This window comes from Nematolebias whitei, chromosome 17 (genome assembly GCF_014905685.2).
Source record: "Nematolebias whitei isolate Nwh7 chromosome 17, NemWhi1, whole genome shotgun sequence".
In the NCBI taxonomy this organism is placed as follows: Eukaryota; Metazoa; Chordata; class Actinopteri; order Cyprinodontiformes; family Rivulidae; genus Nematolebias; species Nematolebias whitei.
The window spans coordinates 31,032,656-31,050,758 of record NC_056514.1 but is presented as its reverse complement, the minus strand read 5'-3'; the positions used below and the strand labels follow the sequence as shown (position 1 = coordinate 31,050,758).

General features: G+C 40.2%; 1 protein-coding gene across 1 annotated transcript; it reads left to right on the top strand.

The window, feature by feature from the left end:
- Nucleotides 1-3: 3 nt before the first annotated feature.
- Nucleotides 4-12,127, top strand: sec31b (SEC31 homolog B, COPII coat complex component). Its single transcript, XM_037691483.1, has 25 exons — nucleotides 4-118; nucleotides 803-1,037; nucleotides 1,358-1,553; nucleotides 1,644-1,739; nucleotides 1,905-2,045; nucleotides 2,691-2,833; nucleotides 2,925-3,024; nucleotides 3,134-3,295; nucleotides 3,797-3,949; nucleotides 4,041-4,271; nucleotides 4,351-4,425; nucleotides 4,544-4,636; nucleotides 4,717-4,822; nucleotides 4,929-5,107; nucleotides 5,190-5,316; nucleotides 5,439-5,584; nucleotides 5,822-5,995; nucleotides 6,077-6,229; nucleotides 6,338-6,527; nucleotides 6,610-7,002; nucleotides 8,052-8,110; nucleotides 9,238-9,363; nucleotides 9,460-9,579; nucleotides 9,704-9,775; nucleotides 10,947-12,127. The coding sequence occupies exons 2-25, from the start codon at nucleotides 835-837 to the stop codon at nucleotides 11,124-11,126; spliced, it is 3,618 nt and encodes a 1,205-aa protein (XP_037547411.1). The 5' UTR covers nucleotides 4-118; nucleotides 803-834; the 3' UTR covers nucleotides 11,127-12,127.
- The last annotated feature ends 5,976 nt before the right edge of the window (nucleotides 12,128-18,103 follow it).

The following is an 18,103-nucleotide window of genomic DNA, read 5'->3' as shown; positions in this document are numbered from 1 at the left end:
TTTAGTGACAACACGGCAGAAGCACTTTGGTCTGGGTTGCTAGCTCGACAGATAACAGTAGCTCTGGAGCTTGTAAATGCGTACGGTCAAGTCAAGACACGTATAATTAAAAGTACCGGTAAGTTGATTTTAGAAGTACGTAACATTTTATAGGTGGGTTTAAGTATGTCTTTAAGTTTTGTTTTGTTGAAACGTAGTAAGGGTGGTGGCTGTTAGCTCGGTAGGAAAAGGCTCCGGATATTCTCTGGATAAAGCTGGCAGATGTTTATCGCCAAAGTCGTTTTGGGGTAAAAAGTAACATTCATTAAGTAATTATATTGTATTATTCTCTAAAACACGAAAAGCAATCTAATGTCTGCCTATAGATTTTTCCTGTAGAATATAATTTAACGAGGAAGGCTAACGCTAAATGCGAAATGCTAACTAGTTAGCTACATGCCAGATTTGTATTAAATCCATTCAGAAGTGGCTCTACGACCGGTTAGTTAATGGAGATGTGACTATCGATTGTATTTAATTATAAAGCTGTAATTAAACTGTAATCTTGCCTCCACACTTTGTTTTTACACGCGTTCATGTTGACTTAATGTAAATGTACTTTACGAGGTGCTGTGCTGTATTTCCACACTTGCAGGTAATAGCCGGATGCAGCTGATTAAAATTATAAAGTACAAATCCTAGATATGTGCGACCAAGTGTCTTATTGTATGTTGCAATTAAAATAAAAAAAAAAAAAAATCCACCAGTCATCAACAGCTATTAAAATAAATGCATAGTAGTAATATGTGGTTCATCTGCCCAGGAGTTGAGAAACCTGAACATTTGTAGAGGAAGATGAGGCTGAAGGAAATTCAGAGGACTGCCCACCAGGCGTGGAGTCCTGCTGGACACCATCCTATCTACCTGGCCCTTGGAACTTCAGCACAACAGCTTGATGCTTCTTTCAACACAACAGCTGTCATAGAGTTATTTGAGGTGGATTTTGCTGAGCCCTCTCTGGAGATGCAGCTCAAAGGGTCCTTATCTACAACAAACAGGTACTTTCTAGTAAAATGTAATACATGTAAATGCCATAAGTTATTCATCTATATATACTATATCAACACTACTCTTTGTTTTAGTTGTTTAGTGTACTGTATTTCAATCTTTAGACTGTAGACTGTACCGGTATATATTTTTATCCTGATTACGCTAAATGTTTTGTATAGTTTAAATGACTGAGATTGTTGTCTTATTAAGACTGCACCAGAAAATGACATGAAGTAGTTGCTTCAGGCTTGACATATTCATTTTGTTTTTCTGGTGTATTTTTATGCGTCAGCAAAATGAAACATTGATTCTGTCTTTTCTGTTATAGGTTGCACAGTATCGTATGGGTAAATTTTGGAATGGACGCAGATGGTACTGGAGGTAGACTTGTTGGTGGAAGTGAAAATGGCACACTGACTGTTTATAACCCAGAGGCCATAATAAGTTCTGAAGCAGACGCTGTTGTTGGACAGTCTGATAAGCATACAGGTCCTGTCCGAGCTCTTGATTTCAATCCATTTCAGGTAAATCTAATTACTGTGATCATTAAGATAACTTAAGATGGAGGTACATTTCAATTAGTTCATTTTCTTTTATATTGTTTTCTTTTGTAGAATAATCTTCTTGCTTCTGGAGCAAATGATTCAGAGATATATATCTGGGATCTAAACAACTTCAGCAGTCCGATGACACCTGGAGCAAAAACACAGGTTTGTACTAGATGGGAAATTCTGGGATGTACTAACTCTAAAGGTTCATTTTCATAGCGTAACAGCAGCGTTTGCATTAAATTTGCATTTGGTAATCCGAGTTTTGTTTTCCTCAAACTCACAAGCTTGTTTGTGTTGACGCTGACAGCATGTCTCTTGTTTCAGCCCGCTGAAGACATCAGTGTTGTCTCCTGGAACAGGCAGGTTCAGCACATCCTGGCCTCTGCCAACCCCAGTGGGAAAGCAGTTGTGTGGGATCTGAGAAAGAATGAACCCATTATAAAGATCAGTGATCACAGCAACAAGGTTTGTAGCTTTGTTTTTAAATCAGAAAGCACAGCAAATCTGCTCTTTTACTGTAACATCTTCATATGCTTCAACATATTTACAAGATTTTTCCTGTGTTGAAAGTCATTTTCTTGATTATAATGTGTTTCCAAAAGAAAGTACAGCATCTAATTTCTGTTGCCTGGCTTATCATTAGACAAACACACAAAACAAGTACCGGTAATTGTACAGCCCTCCACTGTTTGTTCTGAATCATTCAAAACGTCCCTTATTTTCCTGCTATATTTGACATAAAATCTCTTTAGAATGACCCAGAAACAGAAAAGACGAAATGAAAGCAGCGTGTTGATATTCAGCGCTGGTTACCTTCCCTTTTTTAAAAGTTATTTTCACTAACAAGCAGTTGAAAACAGAAATCTAAGTATGGAATTAAAAGGTAAAATGGGAATGTAGAAAAATATAAACAAATGTGAATCAGGCAAAAAATATATATATTCTCATCCCTTAATTCTGAGCTGCTTTTGGGTTTAGTGAGGCAGTAAAAATATATATTTGCATTCCTCTCAGATCAGGCAATCCATGTAAACTACTATTTTTGGATTTTCTTCCTTGTAAGAAAATTTCTGCTGTAATTTCTAATCCTGTTGATTATTTGATTTTTAGATGCACTGTTCAGGAATGCTGTGGCACCCTGACGTTGCCACCCAGCTGGTGTTGGCCTCTGAAGATGACCGACTGCCGGTCATCCAGATGTGGGATCTTCGTTTCGCCACATCACCTCTTAAAGTCCTTGAGAACCACACAAGGTGAGACTTAAAACTGATTTCCCATCATGATGATGATTTACTTGTAAATTTGCAGAATGTCCTCAGTGTCCTCTCTGTTGGCGTCTTACAGGGGAATTCTGTCTATATCTTGGAACCAGGCTGACTCTGAGCTCTTGCTGAGTAGCGCTAAAGACAACAGGATCCTCTGCTGGAATCCAAACTCTGGAGAGGTGTGTGGCCTTAATTGTTGCTTTGGTGTCATCCCTTAATAACATTTTCTTCACTTTTTTTTTTAGTGAACTCTTAAGGATCTTCCTGTGTCTTTTTGTTCAATTTTAGGTGATTTATGAGCTCCCAACAACAAACCAATGGTGTTTTGATGTCCAGTGGTGCCCCAAGAATCTAGCTCTTTTTTCTACAGCATCATTTGATGGAAAAATCACAGTTTATTCTGTGATGGGAGGAAGCCTGCAAGCTCAGCAGCAAAGCTCAGTTGACAAGGTAATAACGGATGTTTATTCCCAAAGATTACAAAAATTGTATTGTATAATTGTAAATTATTTGTCCACAAGATGGTGCCAGTGAGAAAGAAATGTTACTGTGACATCTAATACCACTGAATCTAAAATATTGTGAAATTCCTTCTTGAAATTGTGTAGATAATTTTCTGAAGCAGTGTTGCATTTTTTTTTTCTTAATTTCATGCATGTTTTACATTAAATTAATAATCATTTTGTTTGCAAAGTATCAGAAAATATCACAACTGTACATCACTGTTTAAACAATTACACAAACATGTCATTATGACTTTACCAGAAGTTTAAATTTACTCAGTTTTTTATTTTCAGAAACTTAAAAAAAACAACATATACTCAGGTTTCTGTATTTTTGTGTTATAATTTGTGAAATCAAAGTGCTACTTATAATTTTCTGTCCATTAAATGACTGTTTTAATACTTGTACAGGTGCCATGTTTATTAATGTTTCTAATTGTCTTGACAGATATCCTCCTCGTTTAATACAATGGACCCCTTTGGTACTGGCCAGGTGCTGCCTCCTCTGCAGGTTCCTCAACCTAGCGTGCAGGAAACCATCATCCCTCCACTGAAGAAGCCACCAAAATGGGTGCGCAGGCCAGTCGGAGCTTCCTTTGGCGTAAGTGTGACGAGACTTTTTTTTTTTAATGCCTGCTAACTTTTAGTTTGTTATTTTTCTGTTCTAATAGACTTGTTTTTCATTTTGTCAGTTTGGTGGAAAGCTGATAACCTTTGAGAATCCAAAGCAGCCTCTGGTGCAGAGCCCCCAGCCTGTCCCCAGGCAAGTGTTTGTGAGCCAGGTTACCACAGAGACTGAGTTCCTGCAGCGCTCCAGGGAGCTCCAGGCGGCGCTGCAGTCGGGTTCTTTCAGCAACTACTGCCAGGCCAAGATTCAGAATGCCAAATCAGATGCAGAACAAGATATATGGAAGTTCCTTTTGGTAGGCCTTCCTCATACTGAGATTTAAGCCTTTCATTCAGTGTGGTGTTTTTTTACATTGTGATTTTCTCTAATTACAGGTTAACTTTGAGGATGAAGCACGCATTAAATTCCTTAAACTTTTAGGTTTCAGCAAGGATGACTTGGAGAGAAAGGTAGACTAAGACAATCCTACTGTGGCAAGATAGTTTATTAAATTCTACAGTTTGCATCGATGCACTATATACACTATAAGCCTTTCAGTGTCTGATGTGTAGAAATGTGTTTGTTCAGATTTCAAAGTGCTTGGGAAAGAACTTTCAGTCCAATGGGTATGGAGTGGATGCCAATGATCTTGCAGAGAAGATGCAGCAACTCACCGCTGAGGTCAGTGTTTCATTAGACGCAGTCTCTGTTTTCAAGCTTTGTGGGTTTCTGTTTGCTGTAAAAGTTTTCATCGTTTTCAGAGGTCTGATGAAGCAACAACTGATGCTTCGGGTTCTGTTTCACCAGCCGACTTTTTCAGTCAATCCCCAAAGGAAACCTCCAACTTCAAGATCCCTGTATCATGTGGTAATAAAAGTCATCTACAAAAAATCTTATTTGACCACACTTTTATGACCACAGCTCGTATTTTGTTAAGTTGATGTGTACTGATCATGTCTTTTTGTTTATGCAGACACTGATGGGTTAATAAGCCAGGCGCTGCTGGTTGGTAACTTTGAGGGAGCAGTGGATCTGTGTCTGAATGATGGTCGCTTCGCTGAAGCCATTCTGCTGTCCATCAGCGGAGGAGAGGAACTTCTTAAGAAGACCCAGCAGAAGTACCTCAGCAAGCAAAAGAACAGCATTTCAATGGTAAGAAAATCGCTGATTGTAGTGTGTGTATATATACAACCACAAGGAGATAATACTCTTTAGTGATTTGTCCGAACTGTAGCTTATATCATCAGTGGTGACCCAAAACTGGAGGGACATCGTTGAAAGCTGTGAGCTGGAGAACTGGAAGGAAGCTCTCGCTGCTCTGCTGACTTATGCTCATCCTGAAGGCTTTGCTGGTTTGTGTGGTAAGTTGATGTTTAGCGGTGCAGAAATCCTGCTTTAACTTGTTTATGGGGGGAGTGCAACAATTCCAGCAGTACTTGTTGGAATTTGTGAATAATCTAGCAGTTTTTATTTGTTTTGATAGATACCCTGGGAAGTCGTTTGGAGCACGAGGGCACCGAGAAGCGCTGCCTGCAGGCCTGCTTGTGCTACATCTGCTCTGGAAACATTGAGAAGTTAGTGGGGTGTTGGGCCTTGCACAGAGACTGCTCTTCTCCTCTTGGACTAGAGGTATAAAATATAAGATTTAGTTAAGAGTTTTCATTATCTCAACAAAGTAATGAAGCATTTATCAAAAAGGCAGAATTTGTCTCAAACGAAGTTATCGTCAAATGTTGAGTGCCTGTTTGTTAAAATGCAGCTCAAATAAGAAAACATTTTTAATGCACTTTGGGAAATGAAAACAATGTTTTGTTGACTCCATTTTCTAATATTAATAATAATAAATCTATTTGTCTTTTGTTGTAGGATCTGGTTGAAAAAGTAATGATGCTGCGGAAGTCCATTGAACGCCTCCGCAACAGCGAGGTGGCCGTCCAGAGCCACATCCTGGCCGAGAAGCTAACGTGCTACGCCGGCATCCTGGCTGCAGAGGGCAGCTTATCCACTGCCATGGCCTACCTTCCTGAGAACTCGGACCAAGTACGAGATCTCGTTTAAAACGTTTAGTTTCCTGTATTTGTTTGATGCTGGTGGTGATTGTTTGTTTGTCTGCTTGCTCAGCCTGGGATTATGATGCTGAGAGACAGGCTGTTCCATGCTCAGGAAGAGGCCACCGTCCACCAGCAGCCTCCGAGCTCCTTTAACAGAGCCGGTGCGCCAACAGCTAAGCCCACTCATGCTGCTCAGACTCCTCAACCCAACGCACAAATTAGGGTAGAAATACCTTTCGTCCTCAAGCAATTTTAGATTTGATCCCAGTACTTTGTTTAAAATGATCAGCACTTGTAATTTTGTTGCATTTGATTTTCTTTCTAACTTTAGAGTCATTACCAGCCTTCTGCCCCTTCGATGGCTCCACAACAGCAGCCTCACATGCCATCAGTTTTTACTCCTCAACCCCCTCCATCCAACCAAGGGCCTGGTCTGCCCCCCTCCTCTCATGTAATGCCACCCAGTTCGAGCCGTCCTGCTGGAAGACCTTCTTATCCACAACATCATGCTGTGGCTCCAGGTTTGATCATTTGTGTGACAAGAAAAGTTATTTTGTTTAACACTAAATACAATGGATTGAGTTGTATATCTGTGGTTTCCAGGTTTTTCTCCTCATCAGCCATTCCAGCCTCAGCCTGCATCCACTGCCGGGATCTTCCCACCTCCAGGCCCTTCGGTCCCATCTGCAAACTTATCAGGACCTCAAATGCCACCTTCGTCGTCAGCCCATGGAGGCCTGCCTCCCATGCCCAGTCCTGGGTTGCCACCAACAAGCTTCTTCCCATCTACCTCTTTACCTTCAGGCATCATGTCACCCACCTCCCAACCAGGAGCCCCAGTTTTGACGTATCCAGGGGGCTTTCAGAACCAGGGACCTGCACCCTCAATGGCACCTGGCCCCTATGTTCCTATTGGATCTGGGTATCCCCCAGGAGGTCCTGGAGCTCCTACAGTAAATCCCTTCCCAGCACCTGTTGTTGCTCCTCCTCCTACAGGTACAAACAAGTCGATCATGGTACAGCAGTAAAATACAATAATCTTGAGCTTTTTTTTTTTTTTTTTACTTTTTAAAATGGAAAATATATTTTGAGATAAAGGCTCAATCTGCACAGCTTTACTGATATTTACATGACTCAGTTGCATATCTTCAGCTGTAACTTCATTTTTGACTTGCAGGATTCTTTCCTTGGCTGAATTCCCAGTGTGACCTTCAAGGTGACAGGGTTAGGGCTTTATATGAAATAGGAAGCATCAGTCCATGCACAGTGTGACCAGAAAAACAGAAACATGTACGCTGCAATACAGTGCATTGCAAAATCCCTGAAATACACCCCCCTTCCCCCCACACCCCAATCAAGGGAGGTTTTTTAAAATTATTGAATTGCCTTTTGTTTTTCTGGTTCCTTGGTTGTTGCTTGAACTGCCCCATGCTTGCAGGAAATGTTAAGATTGGAGAAAATATTTATTTATAAACTGCCATACTGCTTTTTGTATTTTTGCTTAAAGTGTGAAAATCGTAGTCATTTAGCGGCATGTTTTGACTTGCAGAGTAATGCAACGTAGACTAACTTTGTCCTCAAAGTGACTGAATTAAGCTGTTGTCACACATGAACACCACTGGTTCAGTGCGGAATGTGTTTTTGCACTTTCCCTCTTGCATACATTTAAAAGGCAGTGAAGAAAATGCAGCATGTAGAGAGTTACAAAGTTAAAAACTTCCCTTCATTGGGTTAATGAAAATAAATACAAGATTATCTAATATCAGTATCAGCAAAAGTGAAACACATTACACAGTGAAGCAAAAGAAGATAAAAGTAGCATTCTCTCATCAGCTTCATTAAACAGCACATTTTTGTACCAGTGGTTGATCATCATGTCCAAACTTTTTTCAGATACTGTAAGATATTTGTGTTCCCATATGCAGTTCATCCAGTCGATGTTTTAAAACGTCAACGTGACGTTGCATGTGTGAAAACAGCTCAGTTTAGTCTAAAAAAACATTTCTTTACATTTTCTTTACATTTTTATCGTCGCGTTCATTTAGGACTTCAAGATGGCTGGAATGACCCACCGACAGTACGAGGTGGACCCAGGAAGAAGAAGGTATCTACCGTAATTCTCGGACTACAGAACGCACCTGTCTCTAAGCTGCACATACCAAATATAAGATAAAACATAAGTTTGTAAATAAATAAGATGCCGGTTATTTAGCCAAGGACATCCACTGTGCCCAGTCAGTTCCAACACAAGAGTGCAGATTTCTTGTAGTACACGAATCAGCCACCAGATGGCATATCACAGTATTGCAGCTTGCTTTTAATATACGTTCATACTCGCTGTCTGACTCATGGTTACAACCATTATACCTTCAAAATAAACATAAGAACTATCTAAGCATAATCACTGGACAGAACGGTGCCAAACACCTACGTAACTTAAATTATTTCAAAATTATATACCAGTCAATTTTACCCACAATTCATATGGAAGTCATGTGACCAGAGGTCGAATGGTACCGGTAAAATACTGTAAATATTCATTAAATTAGTACAGTTGATTTTTATTGTTAAACACTTTAGTTGCTGTTTTTAAATGTACTTTCTAAATAAATTGGATGAGATTTCTACTCTGCACTGCTCATATGAGGAGGAGGGAGGAGACAAGTCGTTTTTACTAAAAAACAAATGGCAGTCAAATACAGTGGTTAAGATTTTGGTTTGTTTCCCTGCCACAGGGCCTGGATTACTACAAGTGAACTAACCGTAAACACCTCTAGACTAACATATAAATGATGTGGGTCATCTTATTTGATAGATTAATATTAATTTGGGATTATGCAACAGGACAATAATCCGTCACACAAAAAGTACCCAACAGAATGCTTCAAAGATTAGTTTCAAAGTGTTGCCATGTGGCCCTCAATGCATTTAAAATGTTGCTAGAGAACAAGTCGGCATAAAAGTCTCCAAACTTTGTTGATTTCAAGCGATATTTAGACTTATGAATTTAAACGATTGTTGCTGCTACAGTTGGTTTTAAAAACTCATTTATAAAAGAAAACACTTGGTTTTAAAGCATTCTTGTTGTATTTAATGAATCAGTTGACGATGACTCGGCACTGCTGAGTTTAATTTTCTTTAGAAAGGGGAATAATCAACGATTTAGTGATGAAGAAAATCTGAACTCGACTCTTGAATAAACAACCCTGTCGTCCTTTGGTGTGGAAGCAGGTCCCTGATAACTACACTCCACCAGCGCCCATCACGGCACCTGTCATGGGTTTCCCAGTGGAGGCCCCACAGCCCCATAACCACACCCAAGTCCCACCCGGAGCCCCTCAGGAGCCCAGCGTGCAGGTTTGTCTCTAACAAGGAGCTGCCGGCAGAATTCTCCACAGTAATGTGCGCAGTAAGAACAGCCTTGTGTTGTATTTGTGTGCTTGCGTTGCTCAGCTCCTTCAGCAGCTGCCAGCAGAGAGAGTGGAACAGAAAGAAATCCCAGCTGAGCACATGATCCTCAAAACCACCTTCGACAGCCTGGTACAGCGCTGCCAGCTCGCAGCAGGAGATCCAGTAAGTTTCAACCTCTGGGAGCGTCCTACTTTTACTATTGCTGATGATGATGTTTGGGGGTTTTTTCTTAACGTATTAGTTTGAAGGGAAAACGTTATAAAATGACAAATTGTGTGTTTTTCAGCAAACAAAAAGGAAGCTCGATGATGCAGGAAAACGTTTAGGACACCTTTATGATAAACTGAGAGAGCAGTCGGTAAGTTTTTATCACCGGCAGCCACAAGGCAAAGGAGGACAATATTATTACGCAGTTTCTGTGTGTCAGTGTGCATAACAATATTAAATATTAAATAAGTTATTTAATATAATAATAATGATAATAATCAGGTATCTCTTGTGAGTCCTCGGGGCTCAGTGGGATTTACCCGTGTAAATAAAGGTTGAATGAATAATATCAATATTGAAGTTTGATCCAAACAGCAGCAGCCGTTTTAGTTGAAAGCAGTCTGAAAGGCGGTGGTCAATAGAACTGCGATTTCTAACCCGGGCCCGACCCAACCCAAAATTCAGGCCGGGTCGTGCCAAAATTCTGTGCTTGATGGGCGGGCCGGGTCAGTCTTGAGCTGTTGATGCGGTTTTACGAATCGTACAGCACAAAGAAAACTAAATAAGAATGCACAATATCAAATTGTGTTAATCTACTTGTAGAGGAGGAGTTGGGTCCAACCGGCCGGTTTAAGAGGTAAAAACAAGCCCTGTTAAGCTTCGGATGGATCACCTGATCACCGGCCGCGCGCGTCTCTGCACCCTGCCGTCAACTGCGGTGAAGGAAGTAGCAGCATCTGAAGCTAGAAAACCTGAAGCGAGCAGCGCGTTCAATTAAAATAGACTTGTTCTATATTTTTCCAAATAATTTAGCTCTAAAAATATTTTTGTTCATCTGTAGAACAGCCTATCTTTAACGTTGATTTTTTTTTTTTTTTTTTTTTAGGTCGTTCGTTTTTGTATGTTAATATCCATTTGGTGACTTGTTAATAAAAAATAAAGCTTATATCTTCTTTTCTTTGAACTACGTTTTTAAAAATATGTCAGACTGATTTGCTTACAAAAGCAACAAAACAATTCATTTTATTTTTTTCAGGTTCTGACATGTAATTAGTTAATCTGTCGGGTCGGGTTCAGAAAAAATGGCTACAGGCTGGGGCTGGGTTGGGTCGGATTTTTTTTAGGCCCAAATGCAAATCTAATGGGCAATAACCATTTCAATCCACTGTTTGACATGATCAAATTCTGGTTCTAACACCATTTTGAGAACTCCACAGACTGAAAAACCTTAAAGTTTTTGCTATGAGTTAAAACTATTAGTCAGAAGATGTCAAAATTAGAGATGGTAGCAGTAACGACACCTTCATTTGTTTTTCTTTTAGCTCTCTCCCAACATCCTGAACGGGCTCCACGAGATAAGCCGCTGTGTGGCAAGCCAGAACTACCAGGGGGGCCTGGAGGTCCACACTCAGGTGGTCAGCAGCAGCAACTTCAGTGAGATCTCTGCCTTCATGCCCATCCTGAAAGTGGTCATGACTATCGCCAACAAGCTGAGCGTCTAACACCCAGAAGACGCCACCAACCATTCTTCAGTGTTATACTGTTGTATATGTATTTATTTCTTCATGGCCTGGTGATGTGCGTCAACAACGAGAATAATGGCTGGTAAAATGACAACGTCTCATCCCACCATCAATTCTCCAGAGGACATGGCTGACTGAGAGAGCGAGGTGGACTTCTGTAGGAGTCTGTCAATGTTGCTGCAATCATTTTACAAAAATATAAGATGAATGTATTCTGACAGTTGTGATTCAGTGTAGGTTCAAAAGTTGATGCGATACAAAAAGCAAATGGTCTGAATCGATGCTGTGGTTGTCCAAGTAGGTGGTAGGTCATAAACCTTGTTGCATCTTACCCAAGTTCATATTTTTCTCTCGGTCTTTGATAGATGTACACAATGTATTGATTACATACTTGCAGCAGCACTCTGGCTGCAGAAAGAATATCCAGGGCCTCAAATAAGAAATTATGGGAATAAAATTTGGGTTATGATCCACGTTGTCATTGTACTCTGTAAGCAGGAGGAACAGACTGGCAATCTGGGTAGATTTTACAGAAACGTAACGAGAGCAGTTCATAAACAATTAATTTCTGATTGTAGAAAAGTGATTGGTTGTGATTGTCGGGCTATTATTATTATCATTTGTTTTAATTTTTGTGTTGGCCTAGACCTGAAACAGTTCTCCATATACCTTTATTTCTCTTATTTTTACCCAAATATTTGCTTTAGTATTCATATTACTCATCTAATCCCATTATCTACTGCTGGATTTGCAGAGCAGTTTATAAAACGTTTTCATTGGAAATATAAATGATTTTTTTCTTTCTGCACGCTTTGTTCTTACTCCCTTTTTATAAACGCACTATTGTATCCTTTGGTAATTTCATATTTTCTTTTATTATTAATGTATTAGATGAAACAATACTACAACTTAAAAGAACACATTAAACAACGTTGTTGCGGCAATAATAATCGTTGGTTATTTGGCGTGTTGTGGCAGCAGAAAGCAGCTGCACAGATATTTATATGATTCATTGTTGCTTTACTCGGTTCGCTAAGTTTTTCAAAATAAAGCTTCACTTGAAATATTTGAAGTCTGTAAACCTAAAATGACTTACACTGACAGTCATGTCGCCGCATGAAAGAGTTTAACTTTTTTCATAAACTTACAGTATTTGCAAAAATAGCAGATAATTGCATGGTATCGAATATATATACAAGGTTGACTAACGATGTCAAAGTTTTGTGCAAAGTACATGTTGAGGATGACATTCTAGTACCATTTTTAGCTAAACTTCCATTATTGACTGGGTTATAGCCATTTTGTATTGACTGATGTAATTATTTGGGATGGATATGTATTAGGGTAGGGCAGCACGGTGGCGCAACTGGTAGAGCTGCTGCCTCTCAGCGAGCAGGTCCCTGGTTCAAACCCCGGTCCAGGGGCCTTTCTGGGTGGAGTTTGCATGTTCTCTCCGTGCATGCGTGGGTTTTCTCCGGGTACTCCGGTTTCCTCCCACAGACCAAAAACATGCATGTTAGGCTGATTGGTAACTCTAAATTGTCCTTAGGTGTGAATGAGAGAGTGAATGATTGTTTGTCTCGTTTGTCTCTGTGTGGCCCTGTGATGGACTTGCGACCCGTCCAGGGTGTACCCCGCCCCTCGCACAGTGATTGCTGGACATGGGCACCAGCGACCCCCGTGACCCAAAATGGAATAAGCGGGTAAAGAAGATGGATGGATGTATTAGGGTATGATTACTGATTGAGTTTTATTAAAACCAGTTAAGTGGGTCTTCAGATGTTTTGCTAACAAACAGGGTTGGTACAAGCAGTTAAAATGAGTTTTAGGTAAAGCTTGTGTACAATGTAAAGAGCTCAGAGTATGTGTTGGGGATGACTCTCAGCTATGACTGCAAACATTTACTCAGCGTCTGGAAAAGGCATTGAGGTATAGTGATTTTTTTTTTTTTTTTTGTAATTTGTAATTGACATTCAATGATTACTTCAAGTTTCATTCATATCTGTCCTGTGGTTCATGGGATATTTTGCTAACAGACACAAACATGGTGCCAAACATTGTCCACCTTTTGGCGGTGAGCAATAACTGACCCAGCAATAACTGAAACTGGTCCCAAACTCACCCATACTCATATTAGTGCATCAATATCTGATTATTAGATGACAGAACAAAGCATGTGATGCCATGTAACCGGGATTAAGCAAAGCAAATCTATTGTTAAACATTTTAAAATGTTTTGAGGCTATAGGTTTGCAGAATAAACTAAACATCTCAACATAATCTCAATCTAAAAATGTGAATTTTTCAATCTATTCTGTCACCATCCATCTAAATAAGGCACATGGTAGTGGTGGTGATGTTTTAGGGTTTTTTTTTAAGGTATCCTTCATATTTTGGACTGCTACGTTAAATTAAACATGAACCACCTCAGCCGTTCCTCAGTTTTCCCACTTTCAGCCGCGGCGCTTGAACGCAGCAGAGCGGCAAAACAAGCGGCTGTTGCAGATGCTAGTAACGTGTTCACGCGCTCTTGCCTCATTGGTCCAGAGGGATCAGAAGTCAGGACCTCGCTGCTGATTGGCCGTTCCCAGTCGCGCTGCAGCTGCGTGGCGTGGAAGTTTTTGGGAAAAGTTTTGAACTGCAATAACCTTTGTCACCTCGGCGTGGGTTCAGGAAGGTAATGCAACATCTCCGCACATCACACCACAGCCGCGACCTGACTCATCTACTGGACGGGAGCCGAGTTGGCTCAGTTCATCATGAGAGAATGTGCTGATGGCGGGAGTCCGGATATATTTAAACAGAGCCTTGTTGAGAAGTCTGGTGGTCTTGTGAATAGACACCTCTGTGAATGTGCATTTTACATTTATCCCACTTTAAATCAGAGGCAGATAGTTTTTATTTATTGTCTCACTAAGATATTCATACTAAACATGGCCAAAATAAAGTTAGTTCTCACCTCAGTTCTTAAAGAGCAAGTGTTGGGATGATGAAAGGACTCCAAAACAATCATTTGTGAGGTGGATGCCATATTAAATGGGCAGCTGTGGCTGAGTGGTTAGAGCAGTCGTCCTCCAGTGCGAGAGTTGGGTTCGATTCCACCAGTAGTCACGTGTCGAAGTGTCCCTGAGCAAGACACTGAACCTCTCATTGCCAATGTGTGTCCCATCGGTGTATGAATATGATAAAGCATGATTAGTCTTTGTATAGATCTAGTACTAGAGTGCTGTATGAATGGGTAAATGAGGGCACAGATCGTGTAAAGAGCTTTGCGTATCTTGATAAGATAGAAAGGCGCTATATAAGTACAGTCACCATTTTAAATGAGATCCATCGCAAAGGTTTCAGATGAGTCAAATTATCTGGAGACTCTCACACCCAACCACATCTGAAGAACAAACCAATCTTGCCTCCAAGACTGTTTAACCAATGGGATCTTTGTCAGAAAGAGATGGAAACAATTACAATGCCTGGCAGAGCTATTCTGGAAAAGATGACTCTTCTCTCATGCAAGAGACAAAAATAGGCTAAGGAGAAAAGATGTCTTGCTCCAGGAGACATTGTCTGCAGACTCTACAGATCCAAGAGGATTATACAGATGATGAGAAAAGGCCTTGAATGTAAATCAAAATGCAAAGGGCTTGGTTCGCTCTGTGCACCAGCGTTCTAGAAAGACCAGGCCCAAAACTTCTGTTGCTGCTGGAGGCAGCACACCAACATCTTGCACTGATGATTATTGTTATTGTGAAAAGAGTTATTCATTTTAGAAATAGCTCTTTCCAGGACTTTAAGGTAATTGTGAATTGTTGAGGATGATTCAACTACTGGTACCACCAGATCAAATTTTAACTCATTTTATGTAAAATTGAAAGTTATAACCATTATTCAAGATGGCTGCCACAGCTAATTGATGCTAGCCAGCGCAAAAGCTAACATGATTCAGCTGTAGCAGCCATCTTGAATTGCACTGACTCTAAAGTTAAACAATTGTAAAGTTTTAAAGCTGTCAAAATATGTAATTTTCTAAATGTTTTTTATTGGAATTTTCATGTTTACGCAACATTTCATGATTGGTAACGTAGCTCAGAGCATCCTTACATTTCTACGCTGATGACACAGTTGTTTATTGTCGAGCTAAAACTGTTTGCTAAGGCTTTCCAGCCTTTGCAATCCGCTTTCGACATCATCCAGTCAGATTTGTTTCGTCTCAAACTTGTCCTAAATGCCGACAAAACCAAAGGGATGCATTTTTCAAACAGGAAGTCAGTCCCAGCAGTTCTTCCTCTGATTTTATCCTCAAACGGTGTCCCTATTGAGTTTGTCGATTCCTACAAATATTTGGGTATCTTGGTCGACTTGCATCTCTCTTTTAAGCTTCATGTGGAAAATTTGGTAAAACTGAAAGTTAAACTGGGTTTCTTTTTCAGAAGCAGATCCTGTCTAACTCTGAATGCTAGGAAACACCTTGTATCTGTGACTTTCCTTCCCTCCATTGACTACAGTGACATCATTTACATGAACGCTCCTACAAGCACCCTGCAGATGTTGGATGCTGTCTATCATGGTGCGCTAAGATTCATAACTGGCTGTAACTACTGTACCCACCACTGCACCCTGTATTCACTGGTTAACTGGTCATCATTAACTTCACGCAGACTCTCTCACTGGTATATTTTCATCTTTAAATCACTTCTTGGTCTGCTGCCTTCATACATCTCCTCCTACATGTCTCTGCATGAGTGCAGCTACAGCGTGCGCTCTCAGGACATCATTACATGCAGTGTTCTCTCAGTGAGGACTGAACTAGGCATAAGGGCCTTCTCCTACTCTGCTCCTGTTTCCTGGAATATCTTGTAAAAAGATCTGAAGCTCTCCACCTTGACCTCTCTAAGTGGCTTTAAACATCTGTTAAGTTCCTGGCATGAACCCATGCAGACATGTTCCTGTTTTTAGTTTTCTACACTGCCTCGTAATCTAGCTGATTTTTTTTTCTGTTTCTTTTTAATTATCATTTTGTTTTTAATAGTAAAAAAAAACAAAAAAAAAACTTAAATTTGTATGCATCTTTTGTGACTGTCTATTTTTGTCCACTGTTGTCATCACTCTGTTAAAATCCAGGTCTCTCTTGTAAATGACTCCTCGTGGATCAGTGGGACTAACCTGTTTAAATAAAGGTTGAATGAATGAATGAACCTGTTTAAATAAAGGTTGAATGAAAGCTTCTTGCAGTTTCTACATCATTAAATGACTGTTTGGGGGTTCATGTAACTAAAATTCATTGAGGTTTAAGGAAAAACTGCGTTAGAAACATCAAATATTCCTCGCTTCTGTTTACAGCCTGATTTGGTGATCAGTTAAGGAAATTTACCCGTAAAGAATTCAGAATATCAGCACAGCCCATTTGCAGATTATCTTGGCAATAACTTTAGCTTCAAAGCACCCAATCCCCCCCATCCCCACCCCAATCACTCTACTTCTGTCGACTCTCGTCCTTACACCTTTTAGTCACCGTTTCCTCTTAACTACTTTTCACTTCTGAGCTGGAATCTCAGATTTTTTTCTCTGCCTTTGACAATGTCTACGTCCAGCCGGGGATTATTTTACCGACTCGATATTCATCAGGCACTGATAATATTCGAAGTGTACTCGACAATCTTCAAATATAAACAAACAACTCGTAATAGTTGGCAACAAAACATGACTCACAAAAACATGAAATATCTTCTAAGCCAAAAGAAAGCAGCTTTGAGATATGCAAAAGATGAGGGAACTAGAGAAGGAAATAAGTTGCATGATTAAGAAAGTTAAAATAAAAGACAAGTGTCCTGGTGCTCTATCATCCAGGTCAATAAATCCATAAAAGTTAACTCAGGTCATCTGGACGGATTTTTTCTGGGTTGAAACGTTTCGTCTTTCATCCGAAAGACTTCATCAGTCTGAGGTCACGCTCATTCCAAACTCATAGCACCTTCTCAAAGTGGATAAACCAGTTTGCTGGGGACATCCACAACTAGCTTTTCACAAGTGAAAGGAGGACCATCAGTCTTAACAATCGATCGCCAGTAACCTAACAAATAATCGATCGTAAGTGCCCCGATGGCCGCTTGCTATTCACAGAACAAGCCTGAGGCAAACCTGGTCAAAGTGGTTCAAAATGTCCTGATGCATGTGCAATCATCCAGGTAAATAAATTCTGAAGTCAGAACATGAGAGGACCAGAAACCAAGTGATCCTTGATGACCGGTACAATGTCACCAAAAGGAGGTGACTTGGGCAAGGCCACGGGGTCTTACAGCACCAGGCGAATGACTGCACGATGGCCGCCGGTCATCTTTTACAACATAATTGATGTATCAGCCTATAGCACATTTTGTCAATTAGACAAAAATCTTTCCAGAGTGTCAAAGCTGTACAAGGGGCACATCTTCCTAGAGGACCTGGGGAAGGCGCTTGTGGTATCACATATACATTGAAGACAGCACATGCCAAGGACCCCAGCTACTGCAGCTACAGTAAGGGAGATCCAGGAGAGGACTACACCCAGTACACCAATGTGTGAGGTAACTGTGTCTATGTAAGAGCATTTTGTCTGTGCCTTCGGATGAGCAAAAAAAAAAACAGTAATAATCAACTTCTTTCTACAGGTCCTTCTCAAAAAATTAGCATATTGTTATAAAGGTCATTATTTTCCATAATGTAATGATAAAAATGAAACTTTCATATATTTCAGATTCATTGCACACCAACTGAAATATTTCAGGTCTTTAATTGTTTTAATACTGATGATTATGGCATACAGCTCATGAAAACCCAAAATGCCTGTCTCAAAAAATTAGCATATCATGAAAAGGTTCTCTAAACAAGCTATTAACCTAACCATCTGAATCAACGACGTAACTCTAAACACCTGCAAAAGATTCCTGAGGCTTTTAAAAACTCCCAGCCTTGTTCATTAC

Bases quoted from the DNA above. Each gene is read 5' to 3' on its own strand.
- sec31b (XM_037691483.1), top strand. From the start codon at position 835: ATGAGGCTGAAGGAAATTCAGAGGACTGCCCACCAGGCGTGGAGTCCT. The intron at 4,637-4,716 runs GTCAGTGTTTCA...CATCGTTTTCAG, and splicing joins TGCAGCAACTCACCGCTGAG to AGGTCTGATGAAGCAACAAC. The intron at 5,317-5,438 runs GTAAGTTGATGT...TTGTTTTGATAG, and splicing joins AGGCTTTGCTGGTTTGTGTG to ATACCCTGGGAAGTCGTTTG.